Source organism: Thalassophryne amazonica, chromosome 6 (genome assembly GCF_902500255.1).
Source record: "Thalassophryne amazonica chromosome 6, fThaAma1.1, whole genome shotgun sequence".
Classification (NCBI taxonomy): Eukaryota; Metazoa; Chordata; class Actinopteri; order Batrachoidiformes; family Batrachoididae; genus Thalassophryne; species Thalassophryne amazonica.
The window spans coordinates 89,316,872-89,337,665 of record NC_047108.1 but is presented as its reverse complement, the minus strand read 5'-3'; the positions used below and the strand labels follow the sequence as shown (position 1 = coordinate 89,337,665).

At 40.4% G+C, this 20,794-nt stretch overlaps 1 protein-coding gene across 3 annotated transcripts in view; it reads left to right on the top strand.

Moving 5' to 3' along the window:
* fgd (faciogenital dysplasia) overlaps window positions 1-15,600 on the top strand; it is a 184,896-nt gene extending 169,296 nt beyond the window's left edge. For 2 of the 3 annotated variants that reach the window (XM_034172756.1, XM_034172758.1), the window contains exons 17-20: window positions 4,206-4,307; window positions 4,427-4,555; window positions 12,708-12,848; window positions 15,154-15,600. In XM_034172756.1, the coding sequence (XP_034028647.1) occupies window positions 4,206-4,307; window positions 4,427-4,555; window positions 12,708-12,848; window positions 15,154-15,393 (612 nt within the window). In that variant the 3' untranslated portion in view covers window positions 15,394-15,600. The remainder of the gene's footprint in view (window positions 1-4,205; window positions 4,308-4,426; window positions 4,556-12,707; window positions 12,849-15,153) is intronic. The other variant, XM_034172757.1, reaches the window with a different exon arrangement.
* The last annotated feature ends 5,194 nt before the right edge of the window (window positions 15,601-20,794 follow it).

Genomic DNA, 20,794 nt, shown 5'->3' with positions numbered 1-20,794 from the left:
GTCTCATTGTTTGGGTCTCGGGGTGCCTCTGTGTTTGGAGCACTGTAGTAAACAAGAGCTTCCAGCAGGGGCAGACTGTTAAAAGAAGAAAGTGTGGTCTTATTGTTTGGGTCTGTTGTTATTTTTAGTATTATTAGAAGCTATTAAATTTGTTTTACTAGTAGTTGTAAATATGCCAGAGATAATATTGGAATTTATCTGTTATCAGTTATCTGTAACTTCCTATACATTTTTGGGTGGTTTATTGTTTTATCTTTATCGAAGATAACTTTTCAGTTATCTGATTATCTGTTATCGAAGTTAATTTTTTGGTTATCTGTGCTCACCACTGCTTATTTATACCAAAAATATGGGGAGTCAAATCTAGGGATGGGTATCGAGAACCGGTTCCTTTCGGGTATCGTTAAGAAATGATTCGATCCACCGACATCAATAAGCTTTGTGCTTAACGATTCTGTTATCGGTCCTTCAGAGTGGCCGTTGTTTTGGCGGTGTTTGTCAGGAAAATAATAATTTCTCTACAATGATTACAGACCCTGCAGCGGGTCCTTAATCAACTTTTCTTCAACGCGGCTTTGCTTTGAACCTTGAAGCAATCGAATCAGTGGTTCGCAGATTGAAGCAATGCTTCGGTCGATTGCTTAATTTATTTCTTTCTTTCGCTTAATTTTCCCCCGCTAAAACCCTAAAGAGCATACTATTATGGTCTTCTGAAACAGTTGATAGGTGTATTTTATAACTTAAAAACGGGAGCGATGCTAACGCGTTAGCATGTCTATGGCATTTTCAATGTTAAAAGTTAGCATTTAGCAATTGCAGCCATCATCACGTTCGGGTGCATTTGTTTTCAAATTGTAATATTCCTTAAATTTATTTTTGCTTATATATTAATAATCTAATGATTATTATATACAGTTTTAGAGAAAGAGACAAAAAGAACCTGAATAGAAACACAACAGAAAATATATAATAGCAACTAACAATGAACAGAAATAAATACATACAGAAATAAATGTTTCCTGTGAACACCTAGTGACTCTCACACCTCCATTTCATCCCTGTCTTATTTAAGTTTAATGACAGTTTGTTTCAGTCAAACCATATTTTCAGTTTGTTAATTTCTTCAGTGATTTCCTCCAGAACTATCTGCCAAACTAGAAAACTGCTGCATCCTAGTAAGAGCAGAATACTACTGGAATGAATCTGAATAAGGAAAGTTGTATTTTTTTTTTTCTCACTTAAATGGATGCCGCACTCACTCCAGTTTATTGTCTGGAATAGTCCCAGATTGCATTTCAGAGCTTCTAGTATTGAAACATTTTCGTGCAGGTGGTGTTTGGGGGTAATTTTGGGTTTCAGCTTTTTTTGTTTTTCACCACTTTCATCCCTGAATATGAGTTGTGATTCACTTTTGTGCGGGTTAAAGTTACTAACTGGGACTCCTGTCTCGTTGCGAGAAAGAAACGAGAATCGTCCTCCGTTCTGTTCACACAGCTCCAAACGTTGCGCGGCTCTCTGACAATTCAAGATAGAACGATAGAATCAGTCTGAATTAATAACTTCAAAGTGAAACACAGTTTTGTTTATTTTTATTTATGTCCAGAGATCAAGGATACAGTGACTAATTTCATATTTATTTACTTTAAGACTCAAGGAAATACATAGAAAACAGGTAAAGCCTACTTTTAGTACAAAATTCACGAGGTATCGATAAGGGAATCGATAAGGAATTGGATCGATAAGCAGAATCGATAATGGCATCGACATCGATAAAATCTTATCAATACCCATCCCTAGTCAAATCAGCCTGCATTGTTCTGTTCATGTTATATCAAAGTTTTCCTGCACATGCCCGTGTATTTTTTTTTTTCCTTCTTTATGAGAGTTTGGTGTTTGCATTTGGTCCACAGAGTTTTAAAACACAATAAAATGTTCACACTTTTCTTTATAGCAGTTCTGCAATTTCAGAAATACAACAGAAACAACCCCAAATCGGAAAAAGTTGGGACTATATGTAAAATGAAGATAAAAATAAAAATGTTGCACTATTCCCAGTTTCTCCACTCACAGAAGCTAAAAAGTTCTTCCAGAGTTGTGTCTTGGTGGATTCCCTCACTTGTCTCCTTCTAGCATGGACATTTAGTTTTTGAGAACTGCCTACCTGACACAGATTTACTATAAAGTACTACACTGTTTGTATTTCTGAATGATTGATGTAAATGAAGTCTAAGAAATAGTCACTGATTTGGAAATGTTCATGTTTTCACCCCCTGACGTTTCTTGGAAAATGCTGCAGGCCTTAAATTTAGGAAATTACGTATGATCCGACTCGTTGACTAATCGCAAAAATAATCATTCACTAGTCGAATATCAAAATAGTAGTTTGTGGCAGCCCTAATATGAAGTCATATGTCACCTTTATACTGACCACATGACCTTTAACCTTGAGTGTCTTGAAAGGTCAAACTCTAAATTGGTTCCATTTTGGACAGAATTGGTCTAATGTGAAAGCTACAGAGAACCATGTGTTACAGTAACATAATTACAAAAAATTAATCTGCATTAATTTTAATTAATTCATTTTTGTAACAATTAATTAATTTTTAACTAATTATTTAATCAGTTTCAACCATGTAAAGCAAGGGTGCTCAAGTTCGGTCCTCGAGAGCTACTTTCCTGATACTCTTAGTTGTCTCCCTGCTCCAACACACCTGAATCCAATGAAAGGCTCATTAAAAGCCTGCTAACGAGTCTTTCATTGGATTCAGGTGTGTTGGAGCAGGGAGCCAACTAAGAGTATCAGGAAGGTAGATCTCGAGGACCGAACTTGAGCACCCCTGATGTAAAGCATGAAAGTTGAACTGTGAGGGTCATCTTTTTTTTTTATGTGTAGGTGACACCAAAAAATGTGCACAAATAATCACTAAACATGATGAAATGTTGATATTTAAAAAAAAATCCTCAACAATAAAAGTTGATAAGTGCACAGGTGAAGGATGAACAACAGCTGTCTGAAGCCTGCACTCTATTTCAGCCCTCAGCCACGGCCATATTGTTGCTACATCATCAAGAGAACAGGACCTGCTGGTTCAAGCCCAAATCAGTTGCAAACACAGCAGAGGTCGAGGTGTTTTCGGATGATTTTTTTCTAGTGTGGAGCTTTTTTAAAGTCCAGGCTGAAGGTGACTCTGTGGAAGCAATGTAAGTGTTCTCCTGCCAATCAAAAGGCTCTGCCTGACGCATGAAATTATCCCATGATCCATAAACAAAAAAATAAAAAAATAATAATGTGGAAAATAATCAGTTTTGCCTCTGTATGAAGTGTTGAAGCCCCCTGACACCGTGCCTGTGCGCTCGTCACTATAAGTGTTCCACCTGCCATTCAGAAGGGTTCTGTCTCTCATTAAGCATTCTGACACGTATGATACCGTGCAGAACCAACCCGAACCACTCGGTGGAAACGGGGCTGTCAGTACCCAGTAAAAATCCATAAATTAATGGAGCTATTAAGATAATGGTTCTGGCGCTGATGCCACTTCCTGCTTCTTCTCCAATGTCGGGAGTCACCTGGAAGTGGCGCACAGTTCAAAATCCGAATATTTATCTCTTCAGTAAGTGCGCACCAGGAAAGCAATCATTTCAAACTGTTGTTTAATTTTTGTCTTAAATACTCAAATAAACATTATATTTGGTGTCACCTACACATTAAATATAGTCATTGTTTTGTTTAGTTTTTTTTTTTTGTACTTATGGTTTTATATTCAGTATAACCTTTTCCTTCTTTATTTAAAAGTACTCTGAAGCATTGTCAACTCTAGCAGTTCCTCAAATACTTGTTTGTTTTTTTTTGTGTTGGTGCTTACAATGTGTCTGCAGAAGAAAACACATTGTAGCGCTTCGTGCATAATATCTGTGTGCAAAATGGGTTTAAACAGACTGGATCCTAAAACTAAGAGCGTGCACCCTGCAAAGTTGCACTGATCTGATGGATGTTTGGCGGCTTGTGTTATTTTTGATAAGCCTGCTTGGAGATTTGTGACGGATCTATTCAAATTAATTACACCTGTTAAAGGAAAACTAGTTTGTCCTCATCGACTTGTCTGCTCCAACATGACTGAGGGGCTGCCATGTTGGAAGTGAAGACTGTCAACCTTTACAAAAAACAAACAAAAAAAAAACTCTTATTGTTGTTGCTGTTGTTACAGAAGAGCTCCAGGAAAAAAGATAAAGAGAAGCAGACGTGTAAAGGCTGCAATGAAAGCTTCAATTTCACAAAGCGCAAACACCACTGCAAGTGCTGCGGAGCGGTGAGCACAGAGTGAAGGAGGCGTTTGGGGGGAGGAGGATGTGCAGGAATGAAAAGATGAAACATCAGTGTTTTTTGGACAGTTAGCTGTTTCTCAATGTCGCCTCTGTTCTTCTGCAGGCCATCTGTGCAAAGTGCTCAAGAACCTTAGACATCAAAACGAGTCGAGTGTGCCCAGAGTGTTTTGAAGCCAGCCTCAGTATGGAGAACTTAAATGTTAGTGAACAGAAAAGGAAAGCGCCGCCTGAGGTGAGTCACGCACTTGGAAACAAAAAAATACACACACAACTAAACTAACAGCCAGAATAACAATATTATGTGCATGATGGTTTTGTTTGTTTGTTGCTTGATTCATGCCAGTCCAGTGTGATCTGTCTCCCAGTGTACCAGCAGTCAATATTAAGGGGCCCTTCACACGTAGTGCAAAGTTTGGATGGCGTTTGGATGAAAATGGCGAAACAGGTCGAAATTAGTGCACCAAACATCGTGCTGACGGGCAGGCATGCGTGAACCTGGCGCGAGAGTTCATGCACGCGCCGGTGTCCTTCGAGCAGGAACAGTGCCAGGTGCAGCACATGGCGCCGCTTATGTGGAAGAAATAAAAAACAGCTGGTACATGTGGAACCACATCGCGCTGCTTATGTGGAATAAATAAAAAATAATACAAACCAGCCGTTACCTTTGGGAGCACATAAAAAAACACACCACCCAGGACGTGAACTCGCGTCTTTCAAAACCTCTGATTCCCAGCCAGAGACTTTACGACTTAGCTAGGGAGCTGTTCTTTGAAAGCTGGCAGAAGCTGCCTCATATTAGGAAGGACATGGAAGTATTACAAAAATAAAAATCCCACACCATATAAAAACACCACATTTACCAAGAGAGCAATACATATATGATCCGCCTGTTCCTCTGGTGATGACCCATGGTCACAGACATACAGTCATGAAATAACATGAATGAGAAGCAGTGTGCTCTGATGTCCACTTCTACTGGTCAGGTGCGTCCAGTCAGCCACAGGCGTGTTCTGCCCAACACGTGTCTTGTGGATGGCGTGTCCACAGCACAGACACCGCGTCATGTGGAACAGAGCTCACATGGGTGACGTGTCGGTCAGATCGCCCGCTGCGTGTTGTGATCTGACGGTCCGTTTCAACCTGGGGGGCTGTCAGTGTCCGCTCCGTGCACGCGCTCGCTTTCTGCAGCTTCTCGCCACCACAGCGATATATGTTTTTATTTATGTCCACATAAATATAGCAATCAGACACATGTGCCTCAGTGGACAGTTGTTAGTCCATAACTGTCCAAACACAGTAGGTGTTGTGTAGCTGGAATGTCCAGAATGACAGATCACCACAGCTACTTCTTTCGGAAGCCATGCGTCCTGTGTGTGTTTGCAAAGTCACACTCGTGGGGAACTTAGACAATTTTGATAGCAGTACGACAGTGATTGTCTGCAGTCTGTCGTGCCAAGAGTGCAACTGGCCACACATTTTCTAAGTGCTATGCGAGTGGTGTTAGATGTTCATGTGTGTCACCTGGAATTTGGCCGGCACCTGCCACGAGAGAGAGCAGTGGGTTCGCACCACGCACACTTTGTCTTTCAGGCGCTTGTGTGTGCAAATAGTTGCAGCAACAGGTGTATGTAGCGTTGGCGACAGGGACAATATTACACAGTTGCATACGATTCCTGCGTCATGCGCACAAAGTGTGCACTTCGTCCAAATGTCACATTATGTGTGAAGGGGTCCTAACCAGCAGCCAGACCGCTGCCAGTCAAAATATAGTAGGTTCTTTGTAGTTGTTTCTTTGAATACAACAATAGTTACACCCGATGTCATCACACAGCCTCACGCAATGTTTTATGGGGTTACTGTTGTGGAATTTCTGTGATGATGTTAACATAAAATGACACAGGCGACGCAAGGAGCATTCAGGATTCAGACATATCGATGCAGAGACATTTTATTTTTGGTCAAAGCAGAAAACAGGTGCACCTAGAGAAGTTTCCAAAAGGTACTGCATGCAAAGGTACCCACAGAGCCTTCTGGCTTTCCACACAGAGAGCCATGTTAAGGACCTCTCCCATAATGGAAACAAAATCATAACACAAACATGGCCTTTGGCTAGCCTTGGCCATGATCAGATGTTTATTCATGAAATTGAAGAAACACAACATGTTATATCAACAAAGACAAATGCTAGCAGAGGATGACCCTGGCCCAGGACTTTTAGTACTTCCTGCCTTGACAGTGTGAGGCAAACATCAATCCTCTACAGATGTTAAAAGTAATAATGTATTGTTTGATCTTCAGACATATATAATTTTTACACATATACACATATTGTCATAAAAACTCTTCAATCACTCAACTAACAATTATATTTGTAATAGATTATTTGATCAAAGGCAGCACAGTCAAGGGAAAAGGTTTGTGCGTTTGCATGTTCACGTTGTGTCTGCATGGTGCTCCGGGTGCTCTGGATTCCTCCCGCTTCCAAAGACGTGGGTTAGGTGACCGTCTGTGTGTGAGTGAGTGTGAATGTGTTTGACCGTCTCTGTGTGACAGTTCTGCGATAGACTGGCGGCCTGATCAGGGTGTACCCGTCCTCTGTACTAATGACCGCTGGGATAGACTTCAGCTCCTCTGTCATCCTTAATTGGAATGAGAGAGGATAGAAAATGAATGAGTGAATTAACATGAGAACCTGAGAAAGAATTTTGGTCCCCACAGTCCCTCATCACACACTGTAAACACTGTACATTAATGTAGTGTGTGTGTGTGTGTGTGTGTGTGTGTGTGTGTGTCTAAGTACATTCTTCGCATTGAAAGATTGCATAATCCTCTTTGATGACTAATATGATAATGAGGACGACCTCATCAGAGAGCCGTCTCCGCTGACTCGGCAGTCTGGATGTTTCAGCCGCATGTCCATGTAGGACGTGCACATTATGGACAGTACAGTCTGTTCTGCTTTTACGACATGAGCTGACAGACACACTGCGCTCATGTTCTGTCCTCTGTTGCTGTTTACATTGTGTAGATTCTGGCCATCAGGTCCATATGAATTATTTCATCATGATTGTTTTGTGTAGTTTGGTGGCAGATGTCTGTTTTATCTGAAAAACAAAACAAGGAATAAGACAGTCTGGACGATCATCCAGATCTGGCCGATGTTGCACCCTAAAATAGGATGCACTGCTCAATTAAAAAAAAAAAAAAAATTTATATTGTGACAGTAATTTCAGATCAGCCACTGCTAAGACCTTCATCATCAGACTAACTCAAGTTTAGCATTTAGTTAAGCTGTTTAGTTCACTTGATTTGTGTTGTGCTCTACAAGGTCATGTTAAGTTCAACAAACTTAATTAAAAGGTTTTAATGTTATTAGGTAGCCAACTTATGTCATTTAACAGCATTGTTCTAAGCGTTAGTTCAAGTTCAAACATCTTTATTGATTCCTAAAAGGGCAATTCATCTTCACACCAAATTACGTCAGACAAAATACAGCAATTAATCCACAATTATTACTAGTTGAACATAATAATGGCACACATCAGAATTAAAACAACACATATACATTTGATATTGTTTATGTGCACTAAACATTGAAGCAGTCCGTCATCCGAATTGAGGCAAAATGAGTGTAGGCTGCAGCAGGGTCCGTCCCACGCAGCCAAGCTTGGGGGGGGGGGCAGGTGCTGTAGCCTGTGCTGCACAGCCTGCCCAAGTGGCAGAGCGGAGGCCTGGGTGGGGGTAGGGGGTAGGGTCAGAAACACAAGGGGGAGGGGGGAGAGGTGGGGGGGGGGGTCGTGCACCATGTGTGCAGATGAGTTCGTGTCAGTCTCTGTCTGTGTGTGCATAAAGTCTGGAGGAGAGGGCAGATAAGAGGGAGCCGAACACTTCACCAAGACTGTTGAAATCCTTCTGGAGGAAAAACAAGCGGGGCATCTTGACCTTGGGTAGCTGATAAGGCTGCCATGTTTGGTGTTAGGCAGAGAAGCATAGAAATTTCATGGCTCCTCGAACCATCAAGATCCAATTATGAATAATCTCCTCTGGTCTCCAACATCCTCCTTTGCAGGGCAGACAGTTGCTCTGAGATGATTTCCAACTTGCGTTTAAGTTTGCAGTCTGCCCACCTCATGAATCATGACGGACAGGTGTGGGGTTGTGGTTCTGGTAGGAGCTGTCTTGCCAGTTTTGCGGTAGGTCAGTGCAGTGCATAATCCAATCAGCAAAAACCCTCCTACCATAAAAGCAAATACGAATAAATCCTCGACATCTTCCATGGAGAGTGGTGCCAAGAACATAGCCCGCTGGATAGGTTCTGTCTGGGCACACAGGGTCCCCCAGCCCTGATTTCCTTGTTGAAAAAAATTGTGTCAGTGTTGAGAGACCAGTTCCATGGTTATTCCAGAGCTTTAATTCAATTGAAAGCTTGACTCTTAGTCTTGTCCATCCAAATTGGAAGTCCCAAAAACCAGTTTTATTTGTTATTATCTATCGTCCACCTGGTCGTTACTGTGAGTTTCTCTGTGAATTTTCAGACCTTTTGTCTGACTTAGTGCTTAGCTCAGATAAGATAATTATAGTGGGCGATTTTAACATCCACACAGATGCTGAGAATGACAGCCTCAGCACTGCATTTAATCTATTATTAGACTCTATCGGCTTTGCTCAAAAAGTAAATGAGTCCACCCACCACTTTAATCATATTTTAGATCTTGTTCTGACTTATGGTATGGAAATAGAAGACTTAACAGTATTCCCTGAAAACTCCCTTTTGTCTGATCATTTTTTAATAACATTTACATTTACCCTGATGGACTACCCTGCAGTGGGGAATAAGTTTCATTACACTAGAAGTCTTTCAGAAAGCGCTGTAACTAGGTTTAAGGATATGATTCCTTCTTTATGTTCTCTAATGTCATATACCAACACAGAGCAGAGTAGCTACCTAAACTCTGTAAGGGAGTTAGAGTATCTTGTCAATAGTTTTACATCCTCATTGAAGACAACTTTGGATGCTGTAGCTCCTCTGAAAAAGAGAGCTTTAAATCAGAAGTGTCTGACTCCGTGGTATAACTCACAAACTCGTAGCTTAAAGCAGATAACCCGTAAGTTGGAGAGGAAATGGCGTCTCACTAATTTAGAAGATCTTCACTTAGCCTGGAAAAAGAGTTTGTTGCTCTATAAGAAAGCCCTTCGTGAAGCTAGGACATCTTTCTACTCATCACTAATTGAAGAAAATAAGAACAACCCCAGGTTTCTTTTCAGCACTGTAGCCAGGCTGACAAAGAGTCAGAGCTCTATTGAGCTGAGTATTCCATTAACTTTAACTAGTAATGACTTCATGACTTTCTTTGCTAACAAAATTTTGACTATTAGAGAAAAAATTACTCATAACCATCCCAAAGATGTATCGTTATCTTTGGCTGCTTTCAGTGATGCCGGTATTTGGTTAGACTCTTTCTCTCCGATTGTTCTGTCTGAGTTATTTTCATTAGTTACTTCATCCAAACCATCAACATGCTTATTAGACCCCATTCCTGCCAGGCTGCTCAAGGAAGTCCTACCATTATTTAATGCTTCAATCTTAAATATGATCAATCTATCTTTGTTAGTTGGTTATGTACCACAGGCTTTAAGGTGGCAGTAATTAAACCATTACTTAAAAAGCCATCACTTGACCCAGCTATCTTAGCTAATTATAGGCCAATCTCCAACCTTCCTTTTCTCTCAAAGATTCTTGAGAGGGTAGTTGTAAAACAGCTAACTGATCACCTGCAGAGGAATGGTCTATTTGAAGAGTTTCAGTCAGGTTTTAGAATTCATCATAGTACAGAAACAGCATTAGTGAAGGTTACAAATGATCTTCTTATGGCTTCGGACAGTGGACTTATCTCTGTGCTTGTTCTGTTGGACCTCAGTGCTGCTTTTGATACTGTTGACCATAAAATTTTATTACAGAGATTAGAGCATGTCATAGGTATTAAAGGCATTGCGCTGCGGTGGTTTGAATCATATTTGTCTAATAGATTACAGTTTGTTCATGTAAATGGGGAATCTTCTTCACAGACTAAAGTTAATTATGGAGTTCCACAAGGTTCTGTGCTAGGACCAATTTATTCACTTTATACATGCTTCCCTTGGGCAGTATTATTAGACGGTATTGCTTAAATTTTCATTGTTACGCAGATGATACCCAGCTTTATCTATCCATGAAGCCAGAGGATACGCACCAATTAGCTAAACTGCAGGATTGTCTTACAGACATAAAGACATGGATGACCTCTAATTTCCTGCTTTTAAACTCAGATAAAACTGAAGTTATTGTACTTGGCCCCACAAATCTTAGAAGCATGGTGTCTAACCAGATCGTTACTCTGGATGGCATTTCCCTGATCTCTAGTAATACTGTGAGAAATCTTGGAGTTATTTTTGATCAGGATATGTCATTCAAAGCGCATATTAAACAAATATGTAGGACTGCCTTTTTGCATTTACGCAATATCTCTAAAATCAGAAAGGTCTTCTCTCAGAGTGATGCTGAAAAACTAATTCATGCATTTGTTTCCTCTAGGCTGGACTATTGTAATTCATTATTATCAGGTTGTCCTAAAAGTTCCCTAAAAAGCCTTCAGTTGGTTCAGAATGCTGCAGCTAGAGTACTGACGGGGACTAGCAGGAGAGAGCATATCTCACCCGTGTTGGCCTCCCTTCATTGGCTTCCTGTTAATGCTAGAATAGAATTTAAAATTCTTCTTCTTACTTATAAGGTTTTGAATAATCAGGTCCCATCTTATCTTAGGGACCTCATAGTACCATATTACCCCATTAGAGCGCTTCGCTCTCAGACTGCGGGCTTACTTGTAGTTCCTAGGGTTTGTAAGAGTAGAATGGGAGGCAGAGCCTTCAGCTTTCAGGCTCCTCTCCTGTGGAACCAGCTCCCAATTCAGATCAGGGAGACAGATACCCTCTCTACTTTTAAGATTAGGCTTAAAACTTTCCTTTTCGCTAAGGCTTATAGTTAGGGCTGGATCGGGTGACCCTGGACCATCCCTTGGTTATGTTGCTTTAGACGTAGACTGTGTTTCATAATTATTGTATGGCCTTGCCTTGCAATGTGGAGCGCCTTGGGGCAACTGTTTGTTGTGATTTGGCGCTATACAAGAAAAAAGTTGATTGATTGATAGTTCGAAAAATTCACAGTCTGGTGAAGTTGAAGGTTTGAAGGTTGGAGCAGAGAGGAGAGGAGGAATACGACCGCCCTCGCCGGAGTCCCAAGCTGGTTACCTCCATCCTACTCAGAAATGTCCATGCAAATTGTTTCCTTAATTTCATGAATTTTTTTTTATTGCTTCTTTCATTTAAGTTAGAATAAATTATGAGTTGCAGTTCCAGTTTTACGATCAAAGTGTTGATTTTAAACCCATTTTCAGCCTATGTCCGATTGTATTTCTTTTTCAACTATGAACAATTTTGTTCCAACATCATGTAACTTACTCAAATGTAAACATACAAAACTTAGATATTCTTTTAAGCTGAAAATATTATTCAAGTTAAGTTATAAAAGCCTTTTTTAAATAGAGAAGCCACAAATTTTTAGGTCAGTCACAGAAATAATCCCCCCCCCCCCCCCAAAAAAAAGAATGATCAAGGTGGACAGGACAGTGTTCACTGCTTTCTTGACATTTATCCAGTAATGGGGACCACAGCATCAAAGCTGGACCGCATTCAAAAAATACTTGAAAAATAAATTTTTCAAAAAAGCACAAACAATATTCCTAACACATATGCTTTAGTCATATCCCATGCCAGCATATAAAAACAAAGTTGATCATGTCTTTTCTACTCTCCTATTTTACTCTCCCTTTTAGATATACCTTTATATACTAGCATAGTTCCACCTTAGAATTGAAATATAATATATAAGATATACCTTACTAAATTTTCATGTATGGGACATACATGGGGCGGGGGTAAACAACAACAACAACAACAAAAAAATGTTGACATTGACATCCCCCACCACATGTGGGAGTCATTCTGTGTATGGGACAGAGCAGGAACAGCGGGGAACACCTGCCCCTCTGCAAATCTCTCCGTGTCCTACATTCTTCACATTACAGGCTCTAATATAGCAGTGAACAGCAAAAGAACTGTGCTGCCATGTGCTCATTACATTTAAATACCAGAAATACAACAAAGATGGACTTTGTTGATGGAATTATAAACTGCTTCAAATCTATTGTATTATTTAGTTTGGGATACACGTCTGATGAGTAGTGTTGGTGCACACGGTCTTCTGACAGTGAACAGATGTACACTTTTTATGTTAAATAATAGATTTATGCTGTATGTACGCTATACTAAAAACTTGTATTGGTTTTTAGAGACAGACATCTCTGACCGGTGACAACTGTTTGCTGAGCAGCCACCTGCAAGTGCAGGAAAAAGGGAAGAGCTGGACCAGAATGTGGGCCGCCATCACCAAAGCTGAGCCCCTGGTGCTCTATTTGCAAAGCAGTGGCCAAGTAAGTTTTTATTAAATACACATTATTTCCCCGTTACACCTGTTTTGTGCAACTAAAGGGAAATAAAGTTTGCATGTAGCCACATAACCTCCCGAGTCACCCGTCACCCTTCTTGCCACGTTATCCTGTGTGCTTCCTCATTTTGGAGAGGGACACCTGCACAGCTCATTAAGTCAGAGGTGCACAATCCTGTGCCAGATTGTCTGTGCACTGTCTGTTCTCTCTAGATTTTGGAAACCGAGGATTCAGTCATCCTGGATCTGACCTCAAATACAGCCACTGTCGGTGACTGAGTCCAACCGCACAACGTTACACTGTGGATGCATTTCCTTGAAATATTGGCTTTGTATGATGTATTAAATCCATTTAGAAAGTGCAGAGGAACATTTTTATGAATGGTATTTGGAAGATCTTTTTTCTTTTCGTACCATGACATGCTGCAGAGGGAAGTCACTCTGTTAAATGTTTTCATTTCTCAGACTAACGTTCCCGTCCCATCGCAGAAGGCTGTCATTCTAAAGATTAGGATTAATGGAAGTTGGATTATCATTTCCAGATAAATATAGAAAGAAAATGGGGGAAGGGAGAGATGTTTGACTGGTGGAATATATTCTTACACTTTGTGCACCATATGCATATGCACATAGGAATTGAAGACCCGCTAAAATAGTGCTTCCTCTAAATTAATGCAGAACCAAGAAAGGCAGCAGCTGTGCCTCATGTTTGACAAATGCAGATTCATTCTTTCTGCTCGTGTGTGGTCTTGATGTTTGATCAGTTCTGTACATACGTGAACTACTTTATTCTTAACTAGCACTCAGTCCTTCCACCAGGTTTAACCCGTATTGGCTCCAGGCTGTTTCAGTTACACAGTTATGAACTTCAGTTTGACCTTTCAGGGTCACTCAAGATCAGAGGTCATGTGAACAATCAAAACATGATATTTAACTTCTTATTAGCATCCCATATTAAACAATTCTTTGAAATAGCTATTCTGGATGTGAGCTATATACTGGTGTTGGGACCACTATCATGAAAATCATTAGATTAGTTTGGTATCATTGGTCTTTGACTCGTCATTAACTAATGTTGACAGTAAATTAATAATGTCAACTCTAAGGATTGAGACGTCAAACTGACTTTATGAATGATGGTATGGTGTTTGATTCCTTAGTCTTCAGCGAGAGGCTCATCTTTTGATTCCTTGTACCGTGCCATAAATTCTCTGCGTCTTTCTTTTATACTGAAATTGATCAAAATTTAAATCAACCACAGTGGAAATGTATATATTAAATTGTCTCTGTGAGTTGAGCATTTCTTAAAGTTATTTGAAACAGATTAGTTTTCTGAATGAAGAAGAACCAAGTCCTATATAGGACCTGTGGCCCAGGTGTTGCTGGTGCTCATCTCCATAGTGTGAAGCTAATGAGAGTCTGTGACTCCTCTTGGACGGGATGCCAGGTGGACACAGGTTACTTTGCCAACTGGGTGGACTGGGACAATGTCAATGAAGTGTCTTGACCAAGAATACAAATGGGGAAACTTGAGTAGGAATCAAACCCAGGTCTATGTATTGGCAGGCCAGGGATTGTTAATGATTTACCCCTAACCTGTAGAAAAATCCTGCTACCTGAATTACCCAGCTAGTTGACATGAAGGAAATTACTAGAGTATTCAGGCACTATCTAGTTGCAGTAGACTATTACAACCACTGTCATCACCCCAACCCTAACAGTCAAATATACCTTGCAGTGCAGTGGGACCCAGAGTAGTTCTCTCACCATTGTCAGCATCCTTGCACCACCCTTGGGTGCCTTAATGTTTTGCAAGGGTGCAAGCACACAGGGCACCCCCCCCCCCCTGCTAAGTTGACAATATTATGTTTGTCACAGCGCTCAGTTCAGTAAAATGTCTGATTTCACCATAAATAAAAAGAAATAAATCACAACTAGCTCACCTGTTTATGTTGTTTGTTTGTTTTTTGTCCTCCTTGTAATTTATTTTAATTTTGAGTGGGCATTTAACCAACTTTCTTCAAAAAGAGGGGGTGGGCTGATGCTCCGACAGGCGAATACAGTATATTTCTCCAAGTGGTAGGAGTTAGGTTTTATCTTGCTCTAGTCTTGTCCATAAATAAAGAATTAGCAATAAATGTCATCATCACCTATAACACCCGTGGGTACTGGCTTGTAACAGCATATGCTACTGCTCTATGCAGTTCACAAATGTTTGTGTTCAATTAAAAAAAAAATTAAGTGAAACTAAACAAGACTGCATTATTTTCGATTCCTTCGTATCTCTGTAGGAAGCCAAGGGAGCACGGGTGGTGTCTCTGCCTGGGTTTGAGGTGAGCGTAGTACCTACAAACGACAAGTCCGAGGTCAGACACGCACTCCGGCTCATTCACGGCCAGCAAGCATTGCTCTTAAGTGCCCACGATACAGAACTGCAGGCCAAGTGGGCGGACGTCCTTTCCAAAGCAGCCCGCGGGGAATCGGCCTCAGACGCTTTGACCAACCAGACTGAACACGGAAAGAGCCAGTAGAGGCCATGACAGAGACTTGCTGCCCCGTCCTCCATCCCTCGCCTGTGGACAGAGCACACATTACTTGAATTCACTTTACCTTGGCACTTTTGTTGTTGTTTTTTTTTTGTTTTTCTTTGGAAGAACCACTCAATCAGTCTTATTATGAGCACACAGCGATTATTATTTTTGATTTCTTTTTTGTTTTGTTTTAAATCTCTGCAACACACCCAAAAGCCAGGACAATGCTGCAAAACTGAGTGTGCTGAGAGGCGTGACCAGGATATCTTTTCCTCCGCATTCCTCACAGGAGATTTGAAAAGAAAAAAAAAACTATTTGTAATGAACAACAATAACAACAAAAACTGTCCTGTATGTTTTGTTTTAAGATGACGTTTCTTGTACATTATGCGACTGTGTTGTGAAGCATTAACTCCCGCATCTGTTTGTTTTGTTTGTTTATTGTATGAACATGTGTTTGAGTGGGAGTCCCATCCTGTGTTAAGTGTTTGAATGTCAGTGTAAAAAAAAAAACTCTGTCTCTTTCTCTGTCTCTCTCTCTGCTGGAGTCACAGTGGCAGTTCACTGTGTACAGTATGTGTATACAATAGTGTAATGTAAAGAAATAAAGAAAAATGACATTTTAACTTAAATAGACACAGATGTGTGAACTTGTGGCTGGCCACCTGATGCTCCCGCTGCCTCCTCCTCAGCCGCCTCCCACCATGCATCATCTCACATCCCGTCACGGCTTTTGGCCTCAAAGTCTGATCCAACACATGTGCACCTGGATTACTGTGACATGTCCAGATGAGGACATAAATATCAGAATGTGGAGCATTGGGTTTGACCTTGTGCTGCAGGTTCAATTCCTCGGTATCTCCGCTTGTATACACGCAAAATAAATCCATGTCGTCGTCTCTCAGCATAGCAACTGTTTGCTTGCTTCGTTCCTTTTGGTGATGTGATGGAAACCAAGTACTGTAACTGTAAAGCTGTTTATTCTCCTACGTGCCCTGCTCCTCTTAGCACCAGCCTTTAAGCAAAAGTAGCAAAACGTCTTCGTTGGATCTCTTGTGCATGTAAACTCACTCATATTTATGTACCATGCTATGAAATGTTAATGTCACACCCATCACCCGTTTTTTTTGTGTGTGTGTGTGTGTGTGTGTGTGTGTGTGTGTGTGTGTGTGTGTGTGTGTGTGTGTGTGTGTGATTGTTTTTTTTTTAAATCTCCAAACTCCGTTCTTGTCGTACTGTAAGTGAGCAGAGTGAGCATTGAGTGATTTAACGTGGCTTGTGCACAGTGGAAACGCAGTCAAGCATATCGTCAATAAACAGACGTGGTGCGTTCAGGGCCACGCTGTCGAAGAAATCAGCAAGTGTCAGTTTCTCTTTGAAAGTACAACCATACAAACTGTGTATTCTTGCCCAGAAACACACTGTTTGAACACAGAAGTAATACTGAAGATGTTTATTCAGAACAACCACTGATTGTGTGTTGACCACAAACACAAAATTACATAGATATATATATAAGGCTCTATCTGCCACCCGGCACATTGGGCACAGCGCAGGTGTTGTTGCTAGATTCCAACTGATTTAGTTAAGATCTTCGTGCTCAGCACCTGATCGGTAAAAAAACAAGTGTACTCTGTACCCTTGTGTGTGTTGGTCTTCAAATGAGACGGTAGCCGCAGTGCAGTACAATATTCAGATACAAGTTACAAGGGCAAGTTCATGCCACGTGCACACATTGCCGGTGTCACAGACCAAATGGTCTGCCCTGCCGCCACTGTGCATGCATCATTTCGGAGCTCAGCAACACGTCTGAGACAGAGATACTCCATGACGCTTTGAAATGACAGAGGCGCAGAGAACGCATCAGTTAGCAGCTCGATGCTCTGATCGCTTCCTCCATCTTTTATGATGAAATAATGCTGAATTTATGTGGAAATGATTGTTGTACAAAAGCTTCAGCTATCTGTCGCTGAGATAGATGATGACTGTAGTGTAGTTTGAAGCAGAAAGGATGTGATAATGAACCGCGGCTATTGACGCATGTGCAGTGAAGGCAGGGCGGACCGATTTTTAGGGGGGACCGTTCAGTCAGCAACACCGGTACATACAGGGATGCACATTATCACTGACACTGCTTCTCCTGACTCATCAAAATAAAACAGAATTAAAAACAAATTTTAAATTAAAAGACAAAGTAATAGAAAACATTAATAACGCTGTTTTGTACTTGAATCTGATTGGATAGAGAGAAGACCCAGTAGATGAGATGCTGGAGCAACAGGGCACTCAAAACTGCTTGATTTGCTCGATGCTTTGATAACTTTGCATACAGATGCATTCCCTTGCCAGAAAACCTCTCACTCCTGCCACTAGACTCTCCAATCTAAATATCAATGCATCAGGTCCCACTGAATGGTTAAGTTCATCCAAAACACACCCATGAATAATCAAGTGACTACACACAACTCTTTTGCACACTGACCTTCCTTTGTAGTCAGATACGCTAACACGCTGTTTCAATAAAATGTAGCTGGAAATGCTACAACTAAGTGGGTATCCCCTTGTCCTCCTTCTACAGCACCCGGGGTCCTCAACACTAAGGAACCTGCATGCTGGATCATGCCCAACAAAATGTGCCACATGACCAAAATATTCTCTCTATCTATATATATATATATATGTCACTGATTAGCATTTAATGAGTGATTAACATGTATGGACCACTTGTCACTGATAAAGCATCTAATCTGAGGGGGAAAGGGCTGAAAGAAAAAATGCACAATGTAGTGTGATCTTGCTGCTTGCTTTATGAATATAAAATCTCTCCTGGTGCAGTTTGAACAGGAGAAACAGAAGAATGTGTGTGTATTGTTGAAATAAAATTGTGTGTTGGAGGGGCAACAGGAGCTACTTGTGTGCTTGCCAAAAGAAAAAACAAAAACCCATAGCCACCTACTTTTGCAAATGGATAAGTGGTGGGCACAGTTAACTAAAAGGTTAGCTTTGATAACTGGCAATCAGCTAACCGAAAAGTTATCTTTTCTAACACTAAACCAATAAACTGTCTAAAAACTTATCGGAAGCTACAGATAACTGATAACTTTAAATTTTGCCTCCCATACGCTCTCAGCTACTAAGAAGCTCCATTTGAGTTTAAATACCACCAAAGCTTCTGATGGAACCAAAGACGATCACAAACCCAAACAGCCAATGAGCCAGCACTTCCATCTTGGTGCACTTTGCTCCCTACTGTAAGGGACATCATTTACCCTGACAGGATACAGAGATCTTGAAATGGAAAGCAGGTTTGAATTATGGTTTTGCTTTAAAAATAAAATTATTCCGGATAGAATAACTACATTAATGTAAACTCTTAAAATGTACAAAGTGATATATAACACATATCTGTTAATTTTAAAATAATGCACTAATTCTGAAGATTTGAACATTAACACACATGCCCAGAGGGGATTATGGGTAACTATAAGCCTCCGCTCATACTGATTGGTTGATTCATTCATTCTTTGTAAACACCAACAGAAGTGAATCAATGTAATGTGTTGGTGTTTACAAATGAATGTGCTTTTGTAAAATATGTCATTTTTTTCATTTGTATAAAAAAGAAAGAAATTTTCAAGATCCCGCTAGACAGCGCCTAAGCGCATGCGTGATGACATCACAACTCTATTCGGTTAGGGAGACGAGGTTTCTTTCAATAACAAGAACTGTCAAAAAACTTTCTTGTGTGTTGGAATTGTGTGGCGATAGGAATCACCTTTTGAAGGCTTGAATAATGATTTCAGTCACACAAAGAAATCAAATAAAAGTGAAAACATGTTTGGTGCGGTGTTATAACAGATCAATCAGTCGCTCCGTGAGGCGTCATAACCTGGAAAACCTACAGATTTTAAAATCCTGCGGTCAAAAACACGGTGATATAACCGGTCACCAGTAGATGGCAGTGTTCTATGCATTTTGATGCCCTTTATACCACACGGCCTGAATCACAATTTCGGCTTTTGGAAAAGCAACCTGGGCTTCTTCTGGTATTTTTACATAAGACAAACACAATAACAACGCCTATAAACCCAGAGAACATATTCACGAGAGTTTTAGGCACAATATACAAAGAGCTTAATGCTGTTGTCTGTGTGGAGCCTGATCAGAGCATCTCAAATGCATTTCGCCTGTTGTGAACTTTTACCCATAATGCACTGCACACTCACCATGTCCACACTAAAACCTTCAAAATTAGTGCATTACTTTAAAACATATATCTGATATTTTCACTTTCATAAAACTTCAGACGTGATGTTAATTTAAATAACTTGTCCGAAATTAGTTTGGTTAAAATTCTAACCATAAGTTAAAGCTCTGTGCCTCTGGATGACTTGGGTGCTATTGCCAGCATATTAGTATGGGGTCAAAAGAAAGCTAGAACTGTGCATCTACTATAAACACTATGTCTGCAAAAATGTTAGCAGTTGGACCAAAACTTATTGGAAGAGAATTGGTCCAATGATGGTTTTCAAAGTTATCTGAAAAGCTAATCTGATAATGAAAACATTATCTTCGATAATTAGCAGATTAGCGGAACTGTGCCCACCACTGAAATGTATAACATGACGTCCAGTCAAGGATTATGAGATGACTGTACCTATTAATTTATTGATATTTCTTTTTGGATACTGGAGATGTAGATGAATCAATCCAGCGTATGATTTTAGGCACTGTAAATAAAATATTTGATAATATACTTGAAGAACCAAACATCCTGTTTCAGTTTGGATTTCAGGGACTTTCATTCATTGCTCATTTTGCTTGGTTGGGCTCATTTGCATGTTGGCACGTGAACTTTTGTTAGTGCATTAAACTGGAACCAAACATCTGCAACCACTGAGAATACAAGCCTGTTTCAACATAAAGTTGAGCACGTAGGGCCTCTTTGTGTGTGTGGCAACACCGCCTGCTGCCAGCAAGAGGACATCACTAAAACCTCTCAGCTAGTACTCTGGTAAATTAATACAAGCTCCGCAACATGAACAACAACACAGGCAGACGTATAAAGCTCGCCCCGTTGATGCTGCCTCAGTCTTCAATAAGAAGACGGTGATCTCAGACACAGCCGTACGCGTTTAGCTTTGGTTTGTGTGCATCACAAAGGGTTCGTTTGTATATGTTCAGGCAATCTGTTTTCAATTTCAGTTTATTAATTTTATATAGCGCCAAATCAAAACGGAGTCACCTCAAGGCACTTCACACAAAACAATTCAAAAAATAAAATAAAATGAATTAAAAGATTTAAAAACCACAGTAAAAGAGTAAAAAAAAAAAAAAGTAAAAGCATTCCAGTATGCTAGCCAAATGAAAGGGAAAATAAATGCGTCTTAAGTCTGGACTT